This window comes from Gambusia affinis, linkage group LG22, assembly GCF_019740435.1.
Source record: "Gambusia affinis linkage group LG22, SWU_Gaff_1.0, whole genome shotgun sequence".
Classification (NCBI taxonomy): Eukaryota; Metazoa; Chordata; class Actinopteri; order Cyprinodontiformes; family Poeciliidae; genus Gambusia; species Gambusia affinis.
Genome location: NC_057889.1, coordinates 17,010,797 through 17,037,199, shown reverse-complemented (window position 1 = coordinate 17,037,199; position 26,403 = coordinate 17,010,797). Strand labels below are relative to the sequence as shown.

General features: G+C 41.2%; 2 protein-coding genes and 1 long non-coding RNA gene across 5 annotated transcripts in view; 2 read left to right on the top strand and 1 right to left on the bottom strand.

Moving 5' to 3' along the window:
* Positions 1 to 26,403, bottom strand: part of LOC122825243 (hormonally up-regulated neu tumor-associated kinase homolog) — a 128,763-nt gene that overhangs the window by 44,766 nt on the left and 57,594 nt on the right. The window lies entirely within an intron of this gene.
* Positions 5,276 to 15,660, top strand: tbx18 (T-box transcription factor 18). Of its 2 annotated transcripts, none has more exons than XM_044106497.1 (8): positions 5,276 to 5,711; positions 6,635 to 6,800; positions 7,286 to 7,387; positions 8,788 to 8,959; positions 9,153 to 9,320; positions 11,162 to 11,226; positions 12,606 to 12,700; positions 13,761 to 15,660. In XM_044106497.1, exons 1-8 carry the CDS (start codon positions 5,471 to 5,473, stop codon positions 14,291 to 14,293), a joined length of 1,542 nt encoding a protein of 513 aa, XP_043962432.1. In that variant the 5' UTR covers positions 5,276 to 5,470; the 3' UTR covers positions 14,294 to 15,660. The 2 variants fall into 2 exon arrangements, with proteins under 2 accessions (XP_043962432.1, XP_043962431.1); XM_044106496.1 differs by having other exon boundaries at positions 6,632 to 6,800; positions 13,761 to 15,658.
* Positions 20,813 to 21,970, top strand: LOC122825256. Its single transcript, XR_006369607.1, has 3 exons — positions 20,813 to 21,120; positions 21,664 to 21,831; positions 21,938 to 21,970. It is a non-coding gene; the product is annotated as an uncharacterized LOC122825256 (long non-coding RNA).

Here is a 26,403-nt window from a genome sequence, read left to right as displayed (position 1 = left end):
GCCCAGATTTACTCGATAACTTTTTGAGAAAAGAAACACACGTTTGGGAGTAGTTTCACTACATCACGCTTCTACTTGAGCGATATTATTTTGAACTGACCCTGCTCTTATTTGAAGAGGATTTCAGGAGGAAACTCACAACGAACAAACATCTTTTAACCAAAAACAATGTGCAGAGGCGTTGTGAGACTTGAGCACAAGCTGTTGTTGTTCGTATTCATATTTACTGAGTGTCTTGTGACACTTGGAGGTCAAGTGAACATGTTATCGCTTTTCACTGCGCAAGATTTGGATTCAGAGGTGCTCTTGGATTCTGCCTGAATTCGTTCTTTTCTAATGGCGCGATTTATGTTTGTTTTTTATTTTATTACTCCAGAGTACCACAACCTGCAGATAATTTTGTGTTTAGTCTGATTAAATTAGTACTAAGTTCTTCGGTAGCCTTTTTTGTTTGTTTGTTTGTTTTGTTTTGTTGGGGTTTTTTTTTTACCAAATACTTTTTGCTCTTACTTCAGTGAGTTTTTGAATGACTACTTTTTAGTTCTGCCTGTGTAAAAATACATTAAGTAAGTGCTATACTTATTTGAATCCTGTAATACTATTTGGCAATTTTCATTTTTGCATGTCTTAGTAATTAGAGTTCAAGCTGAACTTACTAGTGTGAAAGTGGCAAAAAGAAAATTAGCTCTCCTTAACACACCATCCTCACATTAAAAACACGGTGGTGGCGGTATCATGCCATACCAGTACATTTCTTCAAGAAAGTTGAATGAATATAAAAGCAAGGCAATTTCGGAAGAAAAGCTGTAGCAAAGTCACTAAATGCATAGAGTTACAAAGGAGTGGTTTAGATCAAAAACATATTCGTGTGTCAGAATTAGCCACCCAAAATTCAACATGAAAATTGGTGAGGATACTCTCTGCATCCTGTCTGGCTGAGTTTGAACTTTTTTTGAAAAAAAAAAAAAAAAGACAGCTGAAATGTCAGGTTGTATATTCAAGGCTATTGGAGACAAACCCTACAGGATTTATAGCTTAACTTTTGTCTTTAACGATGCAATCCTCTGGAGAACTTCAGACCTCTCTGACATGTGCTGTGTGAGACAAAGTGAGGCAGAGAGAGAGAGAGAGAGCTGAATCTGTACAGATAGCCCTGAATCTGATGTTTCACTCCTTAGCCGCAGCGTTAAACCACCTTGTCCTCCACACATTAGAGCACGATTAGGACAGTTTCACTCCTAATGCCACTTCCGCCATTAAAATCTCTGACAGTGCTGCACGTGCCCATTAGCAAGCGCTAAATGACTGTTAACAATGTACTCCCCTATGCAGTCACTTGTAGGCTGCGCCGATTTTCCCTTCAAAGCTCCCAGCTAATTATGTTAAAGGTTTTAATAACTGGCCTATTGGGTTACGCCTTCCTCCGCGGTGACATTACGTGTGCTGCTCTTTGATTGGCTTAATGGCCCTCGTGGTAAATGTCACAAGGCCACGGCGCACCTGCTCAATGCTACCGCGTTGAAGTAACCAGTATAGGGCCGGCAAAAATGGATCATTTGGAGGGAAAGTGAGAATAAATTATTAACCAAGAAGTCTACGTCGGAACAATCTGTAGCAGCAGAACTGCTATGAGCGAAGAGGGATTTACATATATGAGACACAAATGGCCTCTTATAAGAGTCATATAGAAGATCGAACGGTTGCTTCGATCTTACTCTCTTGGTCTTGGTAAGGTTGACAGTGTTTAGAGACCTTTCACCAAATCTTTACGCCAAATAACTGGAGAGACGCAGAAAGTAAAATCAAGAATGCGAGAGGAAAATATCACCAGTTGCTTAGTATTCTTTTAAATGTATATATATTTTTTTAAATATTGTGTTTGTTTATTCTGTTGGTGACATTAACTAAACCTTAATTATACTCAAGTGTAACTAACAGACCAGATTCAGGAGACGCGCCATATTTTGGAAGCGATCAAATATTAGTTGCTTATAATTACATATAGCCTATATAGTTTTTATTAGTCAAAATAAAAACAATTTCAGATATTTTTATTTTTATTTCAATTTATTTTATTTATTTTTTGCTTTAAGTTTCTTCAAATATTCAAGTTTCTCCACGAAAATATTACAAAACCCTTCCCGTAATCTTTGCCAATGAATAGACAAGTTTTGCATTTGTTTAATTTGATCAAAAACTTATAAAACTAATAAACGAAACAAACAGCCTAATCCACCATGTGCGATATATAAAAATATTGGAGAATATAAAATATAAGTCATTAAAATGAATTGTATTTCGGATAAGTAGCACATTTGGTAACAAGTCAGTTTGGTTAGAATTTAAGATGTGGCTGAGCTAATATATTTGTTATTCTCGTGTGCTGTGATGTTGTGGGTGTGTGGGGGTTTTTTATGACTTGGGCGTATGAAATTCGTGAAAGCTGAAGCTTTTAATAAGACTCAAAACGTTGCTGTGTTGTAATAATTTCTGTCTGTATCCAGCTTTAGCATAGCAACATGCTAATGCTAACGTCAAATGTCCTAGCTAGCTTACTTCCTACAATGTTACCTTCGGTTGGTGGATGAATCTGTTGATACATTTTGTCTCTGCGTTTGATAAATGAATTGACCAACATTTCCTGTTTGTCTAAAACTCAGTTAATATGAAATAGAATTATTTGAATACTTAAAATTATTTTGAGTAAAATTCTTAAATTAATTTTGCTCCAAATTGGATTTTATTCGTGTTTTTTATTATTATTATTTACTTAAATGTAACTTCCATCTATTTTTACCTAATCTAACCGTCTATCAGCTACTGAAAATAGATTATTTCTATTAAGAAATATTTATTAGTTTGACCCAAATTAAATCAATGGCTATATCCTTTAAATACTAACAGTTAGTTGTCTGAGTGCATTAGAGTTTAATAGAAAACACCGTTCGTTTAAAATCTGTAAAAATAAAATACAAATAAAAAAATTAATCTACATTTTTTAATTGTTCCTGCACAGACCCCAGATATTTCACTTCACTCTTTATTAAAATGAAACTTTTTTCTTTCTTTTTTTTTTTTTTTTTTTTTTTACAGTGTAAGCAATTTCATTTTTGAATCGAAATTTAATTTAATAGAAAACAACCCTTGAAGCATTAATCAAAGGTAATTATAAAGAGCTTTTTATTTTCAAATGCCCACGGGATGAAAAGCGCGATAATCCCCGCGGATTACGAGCACGGGGACTTCTCCTTGACGCCCCACTCATTTAGTCTTAATTTATGCCAACAAACGTGGCCGAACGTGCTGTTTATTTAAGCAGGACGTGAGCGGGGCAACGACGGGGGTGGATTTTTAGCTGACCGAACCCTGAACTGGGTGGAAAGGAAAATAATCGGATCCTGATGTAAACGGTGATATTTCAGATTATTGAGCTCCACCATCTTTGGAGGCTGTGACAAGTTAACAGGTTGGTCAGCGGGCCTCGAGGACTCTGCGGTGGGTGAGGGGTGAGTCTCATCGGGAAGTCCACGCGTGTGCATTAACTGCACCCACACCGCGGGCGGTCCTCGCGACGTCTCTTTTTTCTTCACACATAGCGCAGCACGCGCATAAACAGGGGGCCTTCATAAAATAAAAAAATAAAATAAAATAAACTAGGAACTCTACAAAAGACGCACTTTTTTTAACAGTTTGACCTTAACTTGATATTGTATCTTATTTTACATTATTATTATTATTTTTATTTTGCTTTCACACAACAGTGGCAATTAGTTCAGCTAATTGCGTAGCTACCGGAATGAAACATTCAGAGCTAAGCAAGTGTGTTTATCACTTTTTTTTTTATTCACACTGATTAAATGAGTGCTAAGAATGTGCTAAAAAATGTAACAGTATTTTATTTCCGTAGATTTTAATCGATGTATCTAAACCCAACAGCTTACACTGCCAAATGAATTATTCAATAACTATTTATTTAATTTATTTTTGTATTTTTTTTTTTTTTCAAATGTTGCGACATTAAAATTAAGACGACTCGCTCATCTGGTTTGCACTGCTAAAAAAATGTTTTACAGTTAAGGTGTAAAACCTTTCTCAACAATCTGTTTATCGGTTAAATATTTTAGACTATTCATATGCTTCATAACTTCTTCAGGGTTGAGAAACTGAGCTTTCCATCCAGTCTGACTTTATTGACCCTAAAAATCTGGATTCAAACACCTTTATTTTTCTTTTCTTTTTTTGTTGTTGTTTGTTTTAAAAGACACACTGTCGCTAACAAACGTCGTGCCTGTGTCTGCTGGACACCAAGGAGAATAACAGCTGACTGTAGACCACAAATTAATAATAATAATAATAATAATAATAATAATAATAATAATAATAATAATAATAATAATAATAATAATAATAATAATGATGATGATGATTATGATGATGATTATGATGATGATGATGAATAACTATTGACAAAATTAAAGACAAAAGCAGCAATAATCCGGGTCGGTTTCTTTGCACTTGAACGCCACATACATTCCGAATTAAACCTTTTTATTCTTTTCTCTGTTGTATCTTATGTTCCATTTTGTGTTTATCGTTGTTCACATCGCGTACCGTAGTTACACCGCGGTTTGCAAGGCAGAGACAGTGCACGCATTTATCATTAAACTGTTATGTTCTGTTAACAAGGGTCGACGACGCTTGCGTGCTCATATAACATCGTAAAATGTGATATTTTTTCCCCCAACACGGAGGAAATGCTGCAGTCAACTGGGAATTACAGCCCCAAATATCTTATCTGCATATTATACCAACGTTTCTCCTTTTTTTGCAATTGTTTTCATTTCTATTAGCAGGCCTGCTGTACGTACAAAACGAGTTTGGGCTGCGAGAAACGCCCTTATTCCTGAGGTGAGGTCGGTGCCAATCCCATGTAGAGAGCAGCACCGTGCTGGAGGTTCTGATGGCCAGATATGCAAAGCACGTCGGTTCGCAGTGTGAAAATGCGCGCAATGCCCCCGGAGGGACGCTCCTGGAGCTCTCTCCTCCGCCTGAGGACATGATTCATTCACCGGCTCCGCTTTGACCACAAAAGGCGGCACGAGCGGCCCCCACAGCGGGCGGGACGGGCGAAAAGTTCCGGGGGCCCGAAGTCGCTCGTGATTGGTTGCCCTGCTTTGGGATTGACAGCTCCCTCTCTCCGGAGCGCCTCTAAGCTCTGCTGTTGACACTTTCCCAAAAAAAAAAAAAAAAGTCAGCACTTAACCTATACGGATAACGGAGACGCTGTCACAGCTCTGATCCCTCTCCTGTTTCTTGGAACAAGACGGAGACAAACTGTCCTCCACCGACGGCCGCCGGGTGGAGAGCCCCTGTAGATGTCTGTGCCTGAGTTTGAACTTTTCTCACTTTCCCCCGCAATTTCGCCACGCCGTTTGTGCCTCGCCCTGCTGCCCGCGAGACGGAGAGGAGCATGGCAGAGAAGCGGAGGTCCCCGTGCGCGCTGAGCGTCAAGGCGCACGCCTTCTCGGTGGAGGCGTTGATCGGGGCTGAAAAGCGACGCAGGACAAGCGGGGAGGATGTTGCGGCGTCTCCGGGCGGCTACGAGGGTGGAAACGAGGTTTCGGATTTAACCGGGAGTCCGGCACTGAGAGGCGGCAGAGCGTGCAGCAGCGACCGGGGCAGTGAGGCTGAATGTACCAGCGACGGATCCCGTAAGCGAATAATAATAATAATAATAATAATAATAATAATAATAATAATAATAATAATAATAATAATAATAATAATAATAATAATAACAATTTAACAGTAGGTTGCAGATGATGTATTTTCAGGCCTGGTTTCAACAGAAACGTAAACATATACCACTTGTCACACTTCTAAATATGAGAATGCGACCACTCCACTGGCCTAGTAAACAGAAGTTTCGCGTGTGACTAATGCGAGAGGGTTTATGGGATGTGCAGCTATCATAAACACGCCAATTAGCAGCGTATAAAGACGGGACAAAGCGATGGAAAGGATCGCGCAGGACTGCAGGAAGCAGAAACCGCCTGACAAATGGGGGGGATCTGGAGTGCGCAGAGAGGTTGACGGGGGCTTGGCTTCTTATCGAGCCAATGTCTAAACTGCGTAAATTCGCACCACTCAGACAGACCTGCGTTGGATACGTGCAAATAATGCCAGGAGTAAACACAGTAAACACATGCTGCCATAGAAAATATAGCAGCATGAAACATATGGAAAGACATTGGCCCTCAATTTGAATATTTTTTTTTTTTTACTGCGACAGCTTGAAGTCATATTATATTATATTATATTATATTATATTATATTAACTCTATAAATAATTTTGTTATTCTGTCTTTTCAGTCACTTCTGCAACTTTTTTTTTTTTTAAAGAAAAAAGCTATCTTATGGGGTGGCACATAACAACCCTTTCCGGTTGTAAAGTCGTTTGCTTTTTACTGTAATCTTGTAAGTGTGTAATGCACCCTTATGGGTGCGTGATGCTAACCAACCAAAACGTGTAAAAAAAAAAAAAAACAACAACTAATAATAATAATAATAATAAAAAACCCCAGAATAATAAATAAAATGAAAAAAAATCTTGCCCTCGTTCCGGTTGCAGCAGAGAGCGAGGACGCCCTGCTGGAGAGCCCGCAGCCCGCATCCACGCTGTGCGCGGCGGCGCCCGGAGCCGGCGGCGGGGAGGAGACCCGCGTGGAGCTGCAGGGCTCGGACCTGTGGAAGAGGTTCCACGAGATCGGCACGGAGATGATCATCACCAAGGCCGGACGGTGAGGACGGGAGATGTGGTGGGAAGGAACTGAGGCGGGTCAATTAACTCTGACGATTAACAGCTGCAGCTGGCGCTCTAATTGACAAAAGACGTAAAATGTAAAAAAAAAAAAAAAAAAGAAAAAAGAATTTCTTGTATTTTACAGCAAAACTGTAAGATATGTAACAATCAAATAATTATTTATCCAAATAGTATTGTTTTAAACGTAACAATCTTAACATTCTCTGTAGTAGCTTAAAGAAATTTAATAGTAAATGTTTGCTTTTGTTTAAAAAGTCCGAAATGGTGGCGTAGACTTCACATTTAATCTAAATAGTTACAAAGACAAAAAACATTATTATTCTTATTATTGTTGTAAGAAAGAGAAGTAGAGTGTAATTATTTGACAACTTTGACGCAAAAAATAAATAAATAAATAATTTTTTAAAGTTTATTTATTTATTATTATTACATAATAATAAAATGTTTTGCTTTTCCACGCAGGCGGATGTTCCCCGCAATGCGTGTGAAGATTTCGGGCCTGGACCCCCATCAGCAGTATTACATTGCCATGGATATAATCCCCGTGGACAACAAGCGATACAGGTAACGAACCGACCCAACACGCGGCCCTCGCACGCAGCAGGGACCCATGTGACCCCATAATGAAGCTTTCAGTCGGACATGGCAACTGCGGCTGCAGTACATAAGTAGTTTTAATTTAGAGTCCTTGTAAAACGAGTGATGGGGACAAATCAAAGATTTTTCAACTGTGCAGAACAGGTCCAGCCCCCCCCCTCTCTCTCTCGCTCTCTCTCTTCCTGTTCGTGTCTCGCTACAAATGGCGTTTGGCAGCAGGGTTTTCGTCACGGCGGTTTTTTCCCGTCCCGTTTGGAAAGAGGTCCTTTTGGACGCCTCACCTCTCTAACCCGGAGGGTCAAACCAACAAAAGTCCTTCTGAAGCGCAGCCGGCGCGGCCAAGGCTTTGCGTGTTACTGGCTCTGCCATTCCAGACTTTCACAAGCCGTTTATGTGTGAATACACTTTTAGATGCGTGCTGGAGTGATGAGTGAAATCTTGGACGTCTGAAAAAGAGCGCTGGAGCGGCGCCAGGGAAATGCAGACCTCTCTCTCTGCTCGGTCACATCTTGTTCTTATTGTAATTGTTCTTAATATTATGAAGAGAGCAGGATTCAGTCTGCAAGTTAGGTTACATACATACATACATATATATATATATATATATATATATATATATATATATATATATATATATATATGTGTATATTTAATTTGGATTGTTTAGTTTAGTAGGTGTACAGTTTCCATCATTCACGTTTCGTTTTATTGATGAAACACTTGTTTTATCTCAATTCAACCGATTTATTCCAGTCATTTATTACAGTTAGTAATATCATCAGAACATTTTATTGATGCCAGAAGGAAGTTATGCCAGATGTACATTTGAAATATTCAAACACATGGAGAGAATAATGACAGAAGGGGAAAAACCTGGTAATAATAAGTTGATATAAATGAAAAATAAGGTCCTTCGACTGGATCCAACAACTGTGTTGAGTAAATGTCACATTTTAAGTTAGCAATATTGTACAAAACACGGCAAGTTTTCAAGAAACATTATTAAGTCTGACGTTGTACAATTTGAGACGGAAAAAAAAAAATCATGTGGCATTCTTCAATGTGACTTCATGGAATGGGTTTTTGTAAACCACTTTGCATCAAGCTGATAACTTTCCAGCGTTTCGTCGTTTGTTTTGGTTCCTCGCAAGATTAAAAGCAAAATAAATATCAAATCAGCTGCACAGGCAGTCACACGCCCTAAAATAAATCCTTTAAAAAAAATGTGACGTGATTAAATCTGTGCAGCAATTAGCAATGAATGCCAAAGTCTTTGAATTTGGCAACGTGTGGTGAGGAAAAAAAGAAAATACTGAAAACGGACAGTGTGATTAAAATGTGCCTTTCATGTTTTTTGAATTGTGAAGGTACGTGTATCACAGCTCCAAGTGGATGGTAGCGGGAAACGCCGACTCCCCCGTCCCCCCCAGGGTGTACATCCACCCGGACTCTCCGGCCTCAGGAGAAACTTGGATGCGTCAAGTTGTCAGCTTTGACAAGCTCAAGCTGACCAACAACGAGCTGGACGACCAGGGACATGTACGTGTCCCTGCCTTATTTTTCAGAGGACCCCAAATTTATGCTACGGTCTGCAATATACCTAAAGGCAGCCGGAGAGGGTGGGGGGAAAATAACTATTACTAATCAAACTCTGGATAATTTCATTCTCACCTCATTTTTTTTCCATTGCTCTCAGAAAGACAAAGTCTTCCTTTTCTCTGTTTTTGCTCAGATTATTCTGCACTCCATGCACAAATACCAACCCCGGGTCCACGTCATCCACAAGGAGTTTGGAGAGGAGCTATCTCCGGTGAGAGCCATCCCCGCTGGGGAGGGAACGCGCACCTTCTCCTTCCCCGAGACCGTTTTCACCACCGTCACGGCATATCAGAACCAGCAGGTACGGACCACATCCACACCAGCCTCAGATCCCTCACAGGTGGCACACATAAGTTGGAAACTCGAAGTGAACGATGAAATCTGAAAAATGCACCTTGGAGTTTCACGCGACAGTGTTCGACGAAAAGCAACAACATCAGCCACTTTTATTGGCTAAAATCTGACGTCGGCAACCAGTCTTGTGTTACATGAGATTCTCTTTCATTTGCAATCATTGGCATAGTTCAAGCAAAAAGATGGAAGAAGGAGAAGCTTTTCAGGCTAACATGTTTTGTACAGATTTTTAGACCATTTTGGCTTTCTGCTTTTTATAGAGTAGAAACAAGCTGATATTAGCCTAATAATATAAGCTAATGATGATTAGCAAGGCTGCCTGCTCAGGTCAGGTCTGCAGTTGGCTGCTTTAAGACAGAGATCAGATTTTCTGAAGTGACGTTTTGTTGTGGTGATATATAGATAACAGTTCCCTTAGCACACCTATAGCAGACGCTATGAGCACATAGAGAAATGAATAAATCCTCAGAGCTGTGGAAGTCAGACAGATTTCCTGTCACACTTAATCACTAATGTTTATCAATCTGGCTTATCGGCTGATTGCGATTCCAGGAGACCTGGGCGAAGCACTGGAACCATCTCTGATGCTGTTGCACAAATGACAGGCTGGAACAAAACCCCAGGAGTTTACAAGCCAATTGGTGAACTTACAGCAGACTGAAGTGATTCACACAACAGGCAGCCTCAACCACCCTAAATTTAGCATAGCAACAAGAATGTTGTTGGGCTGAGAAACAGCGACAGTGAAAGTGTGGACGGTTAACAGCCGCTAGCTGGTATAAACCTTTGCAGTTCAAGATGCTTTATTTGTTACTCTAAAACCAACTAAAATGGGGTTCAGTCTAACTAGCCATTAGCCTACCACCACTAAGAGGACGTAGATGTCTGCAAATCCCCTGCAGCCTAGCTAATAGCGAGGCAACCTTTACTTACAATAACATCACAGAACATCACTCCAAGACACCCAAACGCTTACTTTAAAATAGCTTGCCAGATGTGTGTACTATTAGCTTAAAAAGAGCCTTTCACCTCTTTTTTTCCCCTTCACAACTGAAAATACTTCCAAAGAGCCAAACTTGCTTTTTTTTGCAAAGCATAGAAAGATGTAGTAGTCGTCGTCTTCCAGCCAGCTGACTGGCAACGTGCAGCGTCAGGTGTAGGAGGGGCATTGCTATAGCTTACTCTGTTTTCCGTAAAGCTTGCAAAAACTAAACTGTGAATTAAAGCAGTGGGAATAAGTGTGATGTAAAAGTTTAGCACTTGTAACAATAAATTCCCTTTTTGGTTGTTGCTTAAAATAAATAAACAGGAGGGCGAGAGATTGCTGCCGTCCAGTTGTTTTATTTAAAAAGTTTTGTTTTTTGAGAGAGTGTAGCCAGTTCACGATGTTTGGGCTCTCTACATCCTGCCCAGCATAGAGAACGTTTTTAAGTGTGAGGGTTAGCTGAAGTGGGTCAGCTCTGAAGTCGGAACACGTTGGCGGCGCCTATAAAAGTCCCTCCTGATCCGGGTCACGGAGTTGGACCTTAAACGCCACCCACAGTCTGACCAGGCCCCTTCGTTGCTCCACTCAGATGCATAACTTAAAAAAAAAAAAATCTCTTCTCTGCCAGAAAAATTCCCTTAGAAGAATAAATGTATTTATTTTCAGAGCTGACTGAAGGATTGTAGAGAGAGAAATGATTTTGGTTGTTTAAAAAGAGAGAGAGAGAAAAAAAATCCATCACAGTTTATATTAACGCAGACAGATTTTCAAGGAAATAATTAGAGTCATGTTTTGTTTTTCAGATTACAAGGCTGAAAATTGACAGAAACCCATTTGCCAAAGGCTTCAGAGATTCTGGCAGAAACCGGTGAGTTTATTTTAACCTCAGAGATTTGCACACTATTTAGTCCATTAGGAGGTGGATGAGGGAGGAGGGGGTATGACATGCACGACTGCGTTCTGTTCTGGCTTTGTCGGATTCTTCTCCTTCCTTTTCCATTCTGATTCCACAGGGGAAAAAAAAAAAAAGTTATGCATATCTTTATTTTATAATTTTTTGTTGTTGTTGTTTCAAACAAAAACCATCCAGGCTCGCACCAGATTTGTCCTAAGCAGCAGCGAAAGCAATGCACCGCCTGACCTCAAGAGCGCGCGGCACATTTTTCGGGGCCAGCCGTCGCGTTGTCCGAAATGAGATGTAATTCTGACAAAGATGCGTGCATGTTTTCCAACGGGAAAAAGCAAACTTTAGCTGCAAAACTTAATGGAGCGTCGGATTCCAGCTGACCTCAACGCGGAATAATAAAACTGCAGAGTGTCCCGAGGAAAATCTGTATAAACACATTTTCTAAACATATATAAACACTGCATTAAAACAACACGGCAGTAAAACTCCAGCAGTCTCTCCAAACAGCCACTCCCCCGAGGCCTCGCAGAAATCATTAGAGAGGAGGAGAAGGGAAAAGGAGAGGCAATGTGTGAGACCAAAGATTGGATCGGGTGGAAAGGTAGAGAACAGCGAGCTGGATAACCCAGAGACCTTGGCAGCTGACCCTATAAAAGTTGAACTCAGGGAGGTTGTGGGGGGAAAAGGGGAAAAAAAAAACCCTCCCCTTAAATATTACAGGAAGACTTAAGCAGTTTGCTAAATAAACTTCGGCTCTGATAGGCTGCCTTGGAGCTCACAGAGCCGCTCCGGGCAGCTTGTCTAAATTATCACCGAGGCTACAACCCTGTGTGGGATGGAGTGGGGTTGAAGGGTGGTGGTGGTGGAGGGAGTACTTTTATCCTCATGCTAACGAGCGGTAACAGAGCACTCGCATTACACCACCACAGCAACCCTCTGCCCCACCTAGAGGGAGGGAGTCTCAGATTGAGGAGGAGAGGAGGGGGGGAAGGGGAGTCCCACCTCATAAATCGCTGCTGCGGCTTCCTGCTCCTTCGTCTTGATTCGCCCGTAAAAGCCGTGTGAAAGCAATTACCTCCAAGCACCCGACGGGCAGCAGCCAATCGCAGTGTGGCGTTTATGTTCCTCATTACCTAGCGTCTCCATGGAGATGCCAAGGGAGGCCCCACGGGCGGCTAAAGATGGCCGCCAGGTGGTTGGCATGTAGCGTGACCTACAGCTAAGGCGGCTGGCGTAAAGGGTTGGCGGAGACCAGCTCAGAGGTGTTTCTGCTAAAAGGCAGCCGCCTTTCAGCAGAAACACCTCTGAGCTGTGTTGTTTGTGTTTTGTTTGTGTTGCAGGATGGGCTTGGAGGCGTTGGTGGAGTCCTACGCGTTCTGGCGTCCGTCTCTGAGAACACTCACGTTTGAGGACATCCCCGGGATGGCCAAGCAAGGTAACGGCAACGAACAATGTGCTCCACAGCAATGAGAAAAGTCCAGTCTGAACCACCTGGAACAGCTCATATGTAGTTGTACAGACAGTGGAGGTTAGACAGCTGTTCACAGCACTTCAAGATGTGTAATATGGAACCTCCACAAAGTCGTTCATAATTGGGAATTAGAGGGAAAAACAAGGTTTCCCTCAGAAAACTTGCTAAGCTCAGTGGTTGGGTGCAGTCATTCATCCAGCAGTGCGTCATGTTTGTGAGTTTAAAAATGTTTAAAGTTGACAGAAAATTGGAAAATATCCCATGATAGTTACGTGATATTGAGAGATTGGATGATTAATACCTGAACACCACCTATAAAGTCTGAAAAAATGCTAACATTTTGAAAAGACTTAAATAAAGAAGCAATGATTAGCCTGGTGGGGGCTCAAGTAAAGCCTGGTGGCCCGCCAGGCTTATAATACACTGGGGGAAACCCTGTGGTTCACCATGAATGTATTTGTATGCAGGAACCAGCAGTAAAAACCTTGATACTGGAACGATGGTTCACCTTCCAGCATGAAGGTCCTCTGAGCATAAAGCTAGAGCTACAACAAAATGTAGCTAATCCAACTGACGTTATGTAGCAAGACTTGAAAACTGATTTTCACAGACGCTCTCCATGCAAACTGACTAAGCTTGAGCTATTTTGAGAAGAATGAATAAAACTCTGTCTTGTGGAAAGCTGGTAGCCACACTCCCCAAGACTTTCAGCTACAATTGTAGCTAGAGGTGGTTTTATAAAGTCAATGACTCAGAGAGAGACGGAAGACGAATTAACAACAAATTTGAGATGGGAAATTAATGGGAAAACTGTTCTTTCTACAATTTATTGTTCTGTCGCATCTATTGGTTACAATGTAAAGAAGTTCACAGGTCATGAACGCTTTTGTAAATTATGGTTGAGTGGTTACTACACAGAAGACAAAAGGGTTCAGCTCTATCTGGGTAATTATTTCAGTCTGTCCTTTAAATTGACTGTTTACCAAAACACCTGAGCTGTAATCGGACTTTGGTTCCTCCTTAGGAATCCCAGGAACTCACGGAGGAGTTGGAACACCATCTCATCTGCTCTCCACATCCCCGTGCTCGTCGCCTTTCCAGGTTTGCCCTCTCAGTCCTCCGGACTACAGCTGTAGTCGGCCCACGCACCCCCTCCACTGCTACGGCAACACCCCCGAGCCGTTCCCCCCTCCCAGAGGTCCGTCCGGCTACGAAGGTGAAGGATTTCGCTCCCTCGCTCTCCCCGCGGCTCAGCTGGGCTACCTATCCAACCCCGCCCCGCAGGGCTACGCTGGCCTGCGCCTCCACACACCACCCTACAGCCTGTACGGTTACACATTCCCGCCCTCGCCACGTCTCGCTGCCAGCCCCGACAAGATGGCCACCGCCAGCCACCAGAGTCCGTTTCACGGCTCGTCTCCCAGCGGGACCTTAACGGACAGCCTCGGCGTGCTCGGCGGAGGACAGCAGGGCTTCCTGTTCGACTCCCGGACTTTAGGAGTGGCAGGTAGCCAGCCGGGAGGAGGTGCATCGCAGGTCACAGCCCACATGGGATGAATTTAATCCCCAGCTTTTTTCAGGAAAAGCTGGTTACACCTTGCTACGGGTGCAAGTGTCTTTTGGTCCAGAGCATTCTATGAATTGAGTTCCCGTGTACCTGACCTGAGAAGAAGGACAGATCAAATAAACACACGAACGTCTCAAAGTTTTATTTGGGGAATGTTTCCTATCTTGTGAGCGCGGTACTTGCATGGCGCAAGGATGCGTGTGTGAGGAAATAACAAACGGACGGGGCTAAATCTGGGCAGGTCCAGAGAATCAAAGAGAGCACTTCAATTTCCTGACAGGAAGCCCCCCAACACATTAACCGTAGACCTTTTCACCACAGTTACTTTCAAGACGGAGCATGAAGGGTGCCGGCGGACTGAGACCGGGGAGGGAGGTTAACGTTTCATCTGCCACATCTCTGAACTACACGTGAAATCACTGTGACCAACAGAGGGGGAGGAATCGCTCTGTGTTTATTGGTTGACGGGAATCCGAGAGGGGCTACGGTAGCGTCTTATCTGGTTGACTCTGGTTGAGTTCGTGTGTAAACTCCTTGACGAGGCGCGGAGCCCCTTCTGGTTCGCGCCACTTACAAAAACAAGAACGATCACTTCATTTGTTAAAATATTTGTTTCTTTCCTTTTTATGTCTGTGTTTTGTTTGCACCAACCACTGTGTAGAAGACCTAATGATGTCCACACAGCTCTCTCTGTTTGTAGACTGAACTGCTAGAACGCCACATGCCTGAGTTTGTACTGATACACACTATATGCAGGGCTTTTTCACCACTCGGACTAAAAAACACACCAAAGCCTTTTTTCTTATTCTTATCCAACATCTGGGGCTTGACAAATGTTAACAAGATGACATCATGCTGATGAGAAACCATCTGAGATCTCCCTGTTTTGGACTAAACTGTTGTAAAAATACACATAACAAACTAACTTGCTTACTCTACATCTGGTCAGGACAGACGCCTGCTCAGTTCGGGTCTTTGAAAAACACAGCTTTCCTGGAGAGAGAGCCACCTCCACGTGGACGCAACTCAGAGGAGGACGGCTGGACGAGCAGACGTGTTTACAAAGAGCCTTCGCACTTAAAAAAAAAAAAGACAAAAAAAATCAACAATGCACCTGTTTTTGATCTTCAGGCTGGGTCAGGTGCACGGACGTCCACCTTTAAACTTGGCCCACAGCTTTTCTTTGAAGTCAAACCACGGAGAGCCTGCAGAGGCCGACCCGATTTGTGATCTTTTTCAAGCCAAAATAAAATAATATCTGTTAATATGACGATGTTTGCGGCCTTTCTCGCTCACATAACCGCATGTGGTTTTATTAACACGCATCAGTTAAATCCAGCACTGGCCCCTTAAGATGAAGATATGTGTATCTTGGCCCGAGAGGCCGAAAACGGAGCACCGGCACCGACTAAAGCAGATAAGAAACCAAAAACGAGCACAAAAAGGGAGAGAGAGAGAAAATATACATCCATATTTTTTATATATATATTTTTTTACTGTCCAACGGTCATGTAAGCTAATACCTCAAAGTATGCAGAAGTTACTACTCACTCGAGAGAGGGTGTGCGGTAAATGTTGATGTGGGTGGGAAAGTGTGGATACGAGTGTATTTATGTGTGTAGCAACAGGTGGCGGAGTTGTCAGTGAGTGGTGTGACCTTATCGTCTCAGAGTTCATGTGGATCCCTGAGAACTGACACCCTGCTTCTGCACATGCACGAGCCGACAGAGTCAGACCCGACTGTAGAAACCTGCATGGACTGTCACCTCCATTACCTTAGGGCGTAGAGCCACTGTGGACATCCATTTTCAACCCTGATTTCTCAGTCCACTCCTCTGCAGTGCTGGTCGTATGTTTGGGGTCGTCGTCTCTAACACAGGGGCGTCGAACTCGTTTTCATTCTGGGCCGCATCCAGATCATGACCGTCCTCAAAGGGCTGGCTGTGCCAGAACGTATCGATAAAACCCAACAACAAACTGTTGAAACATTGATAAGCAGATGTTTCTGCATCTGGTGAGTAAAATTAAGTAATATTGAACATCCACTTACATTGACGTAATAAAAACTGATTGGATTTGACTGATAAAAAAAAAAGAAGCATCCTACATCAACTCTGAGGAGATTCCCTGTCACTGAGGAAGAAAAAAAAACAAACATCTTTACAACATCATACTGCCACCATCATGTTTCTGACAAACAGCTCGACCCCCAGCATCCCCCTTTTTTTTTTTCCTCCATTTTGTCAATAATTCTCAATCCAGGTTTGTGGAGTGCACACATTTATTCTCCCACCTGAATTACACAGCATGTATGAAGAAAAAGCAGAAATGTAATAGATGTAACAACAGCACGGACATATTTCTTCTGGTTTCATTTCACAGTTTCTAATTTAATTAACATCAGTCAGAGGCGGATCTACAGGGGAGCACTAGGGAGCTGGGGGGCCCACAGCAGCCGCCTCAATATTTACGTCCTCAAAATCATGCAAACACTTAACTTTGTTTGTCTAGAGTCTCTTGTGGCCTTCAAATCAAATATTAATTCACCAAAAATTCTTCTCAGGTGAAAAGTAGCACTACCTCGACATATTTTAAGTCAAGTACAAGAAAAATGTAGCCGTCCAAGAAATTACTCAAATGTAAAAAAGTAAATTTTAGAAAGAAGACGCTCTGGTAACGAGTAACTGTTCGATCACAATACCTGATTTAATATTTAGAAACAATGTCAAACCAAGTTAAGTGCAATTCTGGTATTTTAATTACTACAATTTGAGGGAAAAATACAAACAAATAGAATAATTACAAATTAACTAAATGATTTATACCTAAAACTTGTCTTTGTTTCTTCCCCAAGAGACAGAGATGCAATAAAAAGTTTTTTTGGGGGGGGACTTTTTGATTCAAAAAGTGTTCGGATCCAGCAATGCCACCCTGCTAAAACCGCTTATAAACATTTCTAGATCATCCGCAATTGGCAGGGGTTCAAATCGTCTCCATTATTCAAGCTTTCCCGACTTCTATCATCCATTTCTACCCAACTCCGCTGCCTCCTGTCACGCTTCAGAGGGAGAGGTGCTGACGAGAGAAGCACATGTGAGGCGGCGAGACACGGCGGCCGGGACGGAGGGAGGGAGGACGGCTTATTTTAGCATCCAGGAATGATTGGCTTGTTGCTCCTGAGTGACAGAGGACGGAAATCCTGCCTGGTGCATCTGTACCGCACGCTCAGAAAACACACACGTGGCAAACGCACATAGACATTTGTGCATGAGAGGTCAAAAGCTTCTTTTTGCTCCCTACCTTTTTAAAACATCTCCAGGCTCGTGATATGCGAGGTGAAGGTAAAGTTAGTTTAAAGCTACTGGAACGTCTCATATGCACAGGCCAGTATGTTCTCACACACACACACACACACCGAGACACACTCATGCATGGTGTCAGTGGTGGAGAGGTTCTCAGCTGAGGCGAGGACATTAACACTTGGGGATGACCAGGTGCCGACGTGACAGATCTGTCACGCTATCTGCCTGGAGGAGGGGGCAGGAGGACGGAGGAGGAGCCCTCTGCATGTGTGTGTGTGTGTCTGCGTGCGTGTGTGTGTGTGGGTTTTTCCAAGGTCTGATGAATCTCTGCTTTCTTTATCTGTAGCTCAGGCCATTTGTAGGAAATACTTTTAGGAAGTAAAATTCAAATCAGGGGAAAAAAAAAAAAAAAAAAAGAATCAAAAATCTTGTTCAGTTTCTTCCACTTCATGTTTTTATCTGAGCTGGCGCTGTTCTATGAATTTGAACATATGCAAAATACGTTTCACTGGCATGTAACGGCAGTAGGACCCCGAGGGTCGGTAGGTTATCGCAGTCGGTAGGAATCGACCTTTGGTGACATAGAAGAATGCAAGCAGCAGCGTGGGAGTTTCTACTGACGGGTCGGGCTGGTGCCTCGGCCAACAGGACAGCTGCAGAATAAAAAAAAAAAAAAAAACTGGTTTGGAACCCGGTCAGAGATTTGATCCCGCCGAGACGACTGGTGCAGATGGACGCAGTTTTAAGGTGATATTTTAAAAAAATAAAATAAAATAAAAATGGAAATTGTGAGGCACAATGAGAAGAATTTGTTTTCCTACTTAATCCTGTTTTCCACTTTCCTTTTTCCCCCCAGGATTTTCTCATAGAAAAAGTGTAAAATCCTTCGTTCTTTTGGAGACTCTAATCCAAGAAAACAGAAAACAATCAACCTCGAAAAAATGCTTGGAACCATGTGCCTTTCTTTTAGATTCATTTCATTATTTGAAACAAATCAATACAAAGCAACAAATGACAAAACACACATTGGATTATTAGTAGATCCAGGACCAGGCCACATTGTTTCTTTCATTAAAGTACTTCCTTATTGAGCAGACAGTGCTAAAATATAGAAACAACATTAAATTATAGTTTTGAACTTCTATTTAAAAAAAAGAAAAAGAAGAATTTTGTGACCCAAGAACATTTTCAAGTTAACCCAGGAGCAAAAAAACGTAATAATTTCACCAATAGCCTATTCTTGGCGCTACACTTAAAAACCACAAAATCTTACCAAATAATTTTGGTTTAGTTTCTAGTGCAAATATTAGTACGCTTGGACAAAATTAACTTGTAAGTAACTTGTCTGCAAGATATATCAGCTTGTTTCAAGTTAGTTCCTTAATATTGATAAAAAAGACCTCGTCCCCTATAACAATATATATATATTTTTCTATGTTATAAGTAAATTTCATCAGGACGCTGAGATTGTGCGTCCAAACAAAGTTGAAACCGTGACATCCGTCTAATTATCAAAGTGTATGCAAATGATCGACTGAGCTCTGAAGCAAGCTGTGCTGCTCTGCACGGATCCTTTTAAAACACAATCAAATGATTCACCGTGGATGGAACTCTGGGGGAGAAAAAAACACAAGAAAAGTAAATCTTTATTGTAGGAATAAAGATTTATAAATTAGAACCAGAAGAAACATATTCTCCAGGAGCAGCACTGTTTGCAACATGCACATTGGGTCTCCATGGCTGCATACATATTTTGACAGAATAAAATTAAAATGTATTCCAAGAAGAAAAAAAAAACAAAACACACAATGACTGGCTTCCCCGGCGTTTAAGCCAGCTATTGTTTCGACTGTTGTGCCGGTTGTTAGTCACCCGTTTTCAATGTTTTGTCTATTTTTGAGCTCAGAATAAGATTTGGACTGTGGTTTAAACGTGTTTGCACTGGTTTGAAAAGACGAACAAAAATATAACACATGTATGCAGATTAGTTGCAGAAGTGGGGCTGCAGTGAAGCCAGTTCAGTCCAGTGGTACACGCAGCAGCACAATATCTTTCTGGGATAAAGATAATGAGAAGTACCAACAGAAAACTGCAATAAGCAGTGGCAATAAAGAGCATGTTAATACTGTTGTATAGATAAATAAAGGAGGCGTAGCGTTACTTTAAGAGGCTGATCAGCAGGAAGACTGAGACATCTTGTGTCACATTTTTGTGGCGTCTCCAAGGTTTTAGGGTTCGTTATTATTTTAAATAATCTTTATTTTTTCTTTTACCAATTCATGATAGTGTAAACAAACAACATTGGGTCTCACACAGCAAACTAAGGCCCCATCTGCACAGGAACGTTTTATTCTAAAACTGGAACGTTTGTGTTGGCTGCGTTCACGTGGAAACAGAGCTTGTTTTATTTTATTTTATTTTTTTATTAAAATGGGTTCCAGGGTGAAAATTTCCCCCGTATTCATGTGGACAGCAAAAACGCCCAACCTCACCTTTAAATGTGTCCGACGTTTCGTATATAACAACCATAATGGCGGCTTACGTGTTCGTTTTGTACTTTATTAGTGTTACAATCCAACGTGACATGGAGAAGAAGACTGACTCGGTCGACGCTCCAGTCTTGATTCGTTGTCTTTTTTTTTTTTATCTTGTTGTGTTTACCAGTTGATTTCCAGCTACTGTGAACAGAGATATGTGCTACAACGTCCCGTCAGGTAACTGGCCTCAAGAATGAGCTTCAAAGCTCCCCACTTATTAGTTATGCAAAAAAAAAACAATAAAATTTAAATTACTATGTCTCATACTCCATGTTTGGTGCCACTTACAGGTCTGGAGGAGTAAAAGTAGTATTTTGGGTCATTCTCCATGTTTCCATGCGAACAAAAACATTTCTGAAAACGGTCCCATGTGGACACAAGTGCTTTTGAAACAAATATACAATGATGTTGTTTTGTTGGATGCTAAAATAAAATAAAAAAGTAAAGTAAAATAAAATCACAATTCTTTCATACAGAGGAGATTTAAAGTAGGTTTTTTGTCATCTTGCAACACCGTTTTCCACATAGGGTAGGGATGAGAAATTTCCCCACCCAGCATAAAACCTTTGCTTTGTGTACCTTTTGTTTGCTCGCCAAATTTGTATTTGTGTTGTGGTGAAAACTAGAACTGTTTGGACAAGGAAAACACTTCTTATCAAAAATACACTGTAACAAATTGCTGTATAAAAACGGCCAAAACTGAACAGTATCATACTGTTTCTATTGAAAACGGTACTGCACCGTGAAAAACAATGCATTCTGGGCAATTATTACTGTTTTTAATAAAATACTGTAATATACTGTGAGTAGCATTGCATTTTGGGAATGATGTTAGATTCAACGGCAAGGAGACTCTCTTTAAACAGAATGCTACTGTATTTCACAAGAAGACACGTTGTTGTGACATGTGGAAGCAACCTCTAGAATTTTCTTTACAAGGACTATCCATTTGAATCCTGCATTTTATGAGCCAATCCGGTAAGTTGGAGCATAATTTATTTGTTAGATGATGTTGTCATACAGTTGTCATTTTTAAGCAGACTGTACTGCTTAAAGTTACTAAGCTAACTTAGTTAACTTAGTAGCTAACTAAGTTAGCTTAGTTAATCTGTCATGCTGTAATAAGGAAGCTAGCATAACATTATTTGATATATCTTGTAGATAAGAAGGTAATTAATTAAAGTAACCCGTTTTCATTGTTACTTAGTTATTTGCCTGTAGAAACTTCTTTTTTTTAGATTTAGCTCATACGTTCTTAGGTTGTCAGTAGAAATGTTAAGAAAGATGACCTAACTGGAGAATGAATAAAGATGGCCATAACTTTGCAAAGAAAAACAAAACTCATTGTGGTTTAAGATTTTCACGACAATACGATACAATAACATGCAGATGACACAAGGTTTTGATTTATTTGTATTGCATGAAACACAATATCTTTAAATGAATGTTGTTTTAGAAATAATGGTAAAGGTAATTTGTAGAAATCACAATACTTATCATTTTTTTAATTTTATTTTTCAGGTGGAAAAGACCATGTGACTGCTGGGCACTGGATGATCAGTCTTGAGAGCTATATTGTATGTGAGGGCATTCAACCGACCTTTGTGACCGGGCTTGCTGCACTGTTTTCAATGTACTACACCTACAATATCAAGAAGAGGCTGCATGTACACTTGAATTCATCCAGAGGTAAGGTTTGTGTCCGTCTGTCCGTCCCCCTCTTTTCCCACCTAGCACACCTTAAATCCTGACTCCTTAAGCATCATATGCTAATCTGAAATTACTGCATTTTCAGGCACTTTCTTGATATCAACCCTGAAAGAGGGACCAAGGCCAGCTGTGGCCAGATCGTCTCCAAGAGGACAGGAAATACTGTTCAAAAGAAATTGGTCACTGTCAACCCCCATGTTTCAACTCTGCTAAAAAAACCTCATGGACTTCGAGTGGAATTTCATATAGGTTAGTGAGAACTTTCTAACCAGGGTATAAATATGGTTGCCCCTCCACGCAAAAACAAACAAACAAACAAAAAACTATACAGGCATGAAGGCAACTTATCCCTGAACAGGAGTGTTCTTGAGAGATTTTTTTTGGTTTAAAGGTCAGGATAATCTTAGACATCTCTTTTAATTTATAGCATAAATTTTGTTAAGGGTCCCACTTTCTGTTCTTCAGATGTAATTTGTAATTTTGACTGTACAGGCACAATGTTTAACTTATCTTGGCAGTGTGTTGTCAAATATTGTTTCATTGTCTTATCATTTGAAGTTGGAGCTCTGATTTTGCCCTAAAGGAAATTCAAGTCTAAATGTTTCATTTAAATTTTTATCAAACTAAAATTTGCAATTTTTTTCTATGCTTTAGATTGAAAGTTAAATGTTTCATTTGTTTTATGTTGCATCATATTGTTCCTCACTTCCTCTAAAAGTAGTATTTTGTATTGAAAAAGTAGTGTGCTGAGTTGTACAATGCATTATTTCATAATTTCTTTCATACTTATTTTATTTCAGACTAATCAAAAGGCCACAATTCATGCTTTATTCAAAAACTCTTTAAATCAGTTATTAAAAATTTATTTTAATGCGGCTTTAGGTCAAGGCTGGGGTGTTTAAATCGTTGCAAAATGGGAATCGGCTTGAAATTTATACCAATTAAAACACCCAACAGTGAAGTGGACTTCCATTTATTTGGAAAAATAAAGCTATTCCTTAAAAATTAGCATGTTTACAAAGCATCCATCCATTAAAACCATTAAATATATTCCTCCAAAAAGCCTTTATTAAAGTCAGGCCCAGTGCATTTAGAACATAAATGGACCATTTTTTATTAGGCATTTTTTTAAAATAAAGAACGTAGCGATATGCTATGTTGAAGACAACAACGTCTTCAACATAGCTTGAAGTATTCTATGTATTCTTGTGTATTCTATGGTTAAAATGTTGTCTCAGCATACTGTCTCAGCATACATTTCTCGTGACAAACTCCTTCATGTCCCACAATTTGAATGGATAGTAGTGAGTTTGATGAGCTAGCTGGGCGCCTTAGCTGGGGGAATCGCCTCACGTGTGTTAAAGCGGCACAAAGCAGCTGCTTTTCCATTACGAATGTGCGCAACACTTGGTCGATATTCCGCTCATGTCGAAACAACACAATTTCACAATTGCGGTGTTTCCATTAATTATGAGACGCAACTAAAATCGCACGTGAAGTAAGTTTGTTCACCTGACAAGTCTTTGCAGAAACATGTCTCGCCGTCATCCTCCTACCACTTCCTGTGTCGTCTTCATATTTTTCGCCAGTGGTAACAGCATTGTTGATCAAATAACTTGCATGATGCGGAAAAACATCTTTCCATTGCAGTTTGCAAACTACACTCATTTCGACAAAATCGCTTCATCCTACCACAAAAACCTTTTAGAGAAAGTTTGTTTCCATTAAGCACATTTATTTTCGTAAAATCCAATTTGCACCACATTGGAAAGGGCCAGAAGAATCAATATTAGTTTCCGCAGACAAGCAAGGAACTTGACTTCGGTTCCACGTTGCTGTCAATGAAGGCAATTTAAAGACAAAACGCATATAGAGAGAAAGCGATATTCTCACATGCTCTCTCAGCTCACCTCCACTCTGGCATTCTGTTGCTATCTGGGATGCTGCACGCAGACCCCAATATCTCTACGTATGTGTGTGTGCGTGTGTGTGTGTCTTTGCGTGGACTCAGCCCCGTCAGAGTCTTACCACGTACATTCATAGTCGAGCGGCTCATCAATCTTAATAGAGGAGACGAGCGCAAAGAGCCGATGAAACGCCAAACATGATCACTATTCAGCCAACGAGGGCAAGGAGAGAAGGAGGAGCGAGAGGGAGGGAGTGGAGAAGAAGGATGAGGTGAGAAAGACAGAGGTCGCAATTTGTTTATCCCTGTCGGCGATAATAATGATCTGATCCATGTCTGGATGACGGCGTGTCAACTGGTGAGCAGGCAGGCAAACATGTATTGCTTTGTGGATTCCTTCCTCTTGTTATTATCATTATTATTCATAGTTGAAATGCAAATTTGCTCAAAGTCTAACACCAGAGAGAGGAAGGAGGTCACATGATGGACGTGAGATCGTCCTGGAACGAGCTTGTGTGTGTGAGAGAGAGAGAGAGAGAGAGAGAGAGAACTGCTGAGAGGTGGGGAATGGTGAGGGGATATTTGGCAGTGGGCTGCTATGCTGTCCTGTGCTGACACAGGACACACAGGGCCTCCATGCAGCCACAGAGCAGTCACTCAGCCCAACCTGAGGAGCCATACAGAGACTCACACTGACAATGTCCATGATGAACTGCTTACAGTACTTTTACAGTTTGCTGATGGAAGACAAACGCTGCATGCAATTAGTTGGCGATATGCTTTACATGCCATTACGGAGTTACATATCTCTACCCTGGGATAAATACAATAAAAAGAAATCTATTTTTGCAGCCTGAAAATAATCGGAAATGTGTCCAATTCAACTAAAGGACATAGACACTATCGGATTTTATTTCTTTAAATTGACTGCACAACTCCCCGTTTCGCTGCATTACTGCAGCAAAATTCTAAGGATTTTATTATATCGTAGATGAACACAATGTGACCAATTAATGTACAGAAGAGAATAAACAAAACTTTGCATAAATAAAATCCGACATAGGCAATGTGCGTTTGCATTCAGCACAATTTCTGCTATAAAAAAAGGGGGGTAGAACGTTTATAAATACACAGACGTTTATACTACAAGTTAAAACATGTAGTATAAATCCAAATATACCGTGAAAGACTCAGATGTTTGTTAGAGAACATTAGTGAACAAACAGCGACAGAAAGTGTAAAAAAGATAAAGCATAAAACTGTTTAGCTCACGATCTGGGAACGGGAAAAGCAAAACCAGCAACAACTAGTAACAAAGTCATGCTTTCCACAAATTTCTCCTTAATAAAGAGTGGCAAGAACAAAGCCACTGCTGAAAGCAAGTGTTCCAATGTTGAACTCGTTGGATCATGTCCAGAAATGGAGGCCATGTTTACACGACAACACCAGGGCGGTGAAACGCAAATGTCTTTGTTGCGTTTTAGCCGGAAAACCCCCCGCAAAGGTTGGATAAAAAGCTGCAAACTTTTTTTAAGACGCAGGAATTCCCTTTTGTGTTCATCTCTATACGAGGGAAGGGTTACGAAAACAGGCCTCTGCAGAAGACAGTTTATGAAGTTCCCCCGCCTCCTGCAGGCCTGGCATGCAAACTACATAATTTGCAGAATCAATTTAACAGAATGTATGGAAATGTTCAATGGACATAAATGCTTTTGTGCAGAACTGTGTGCATTTACACACTTTTACTATTTTCACAAGTTTCCAGTCTTTGCTCTGGCATCTTGTTGTCATCTTCATAAGTTGATGTTCACGCAAATTACACGCGTTTTAGTGATGACACAAATAAGACAATGCACGTGGAATTCATGAATCCCACTGGCCAAAATGTCCGACTTATCTCATCCTACACTGAGATTTGTCTCGTTGTACTATTTGGCAAGACAAATGAAGCGCACATCAAAGCTGGGCAAATATTTAAGATCCTATTCATGTCTTGTATATTTTGCCTTCAGGTCCGAGAGGCCGGAGCGCAGGAGGCGGTGTGTGGCGAAGGGAACCTGGGAACGCCTGCAGCAGCTGTGAGAAACCATCAGATCTGCCATTCCTCACACTTCAACAGGCAACAAGAGAGCGATTTATGCCGACCGGAGAGGGAAAGGAACACGGAGACATAAACAGACCGGGCCAGGGACAAAGAATTAAATAAACACGGGGAATAATATGAGGAGTTGAAGGCAGGAATGTGATAAAGGAGGAAAAATTAAAGGAGAGGGAGAGAAGGATGGAGTGAAGGGAGCTAAGTGTGTATGTGACAGATTAAGTGCTGGTTGAGGCGGCTGAGAAAGGAGCTGGAAGGAGCCAAAAGATCGAGATTAAAATCTCGGAGATTTCAGCGTCGAAGCTTCAGATCGTATCGTGCATTCTTTACAATAAAGTCAGAGTTTAACAGGACACCAAGACGCATGGTGCGATATGTCACAAACGTGAAATCGGCAGACACAAAAGGACCCATCAGAACCAAGGACGAGCAGCGGAACATCAGAGGTTGGTGCCAAAAAACACGGTGGCCCGCCTGAAGATAGGATCAGTCGCTTCAATACCGTTTGACTACAAGGCTTAAAAATGGACCACTTCCCTATCCATAG

Coding starts and splice junctions, on each gene's coding strand:
- tbx18 (XM_044106496.1), top strand. CDS start 5,471: ATGGCAGAGAAGCGGAGGTCCCCGTGCGCGCTGAGCGTCAAGGCGCAC. Junction 6,801..7,285: donor ATCATCACCAAGGCCGGACG/GTGAGGACGGGA, acceptor TTTTCCACGCAG/GCGGATGTTCCCCGCAATGC. Junction 9,321..11,161: donor CGGCATATCAGAACCAGCAG/GTACGGACCACA, acceptor TTTGTTTTTCAG/ATTACAAGGCTGAAAATTGA.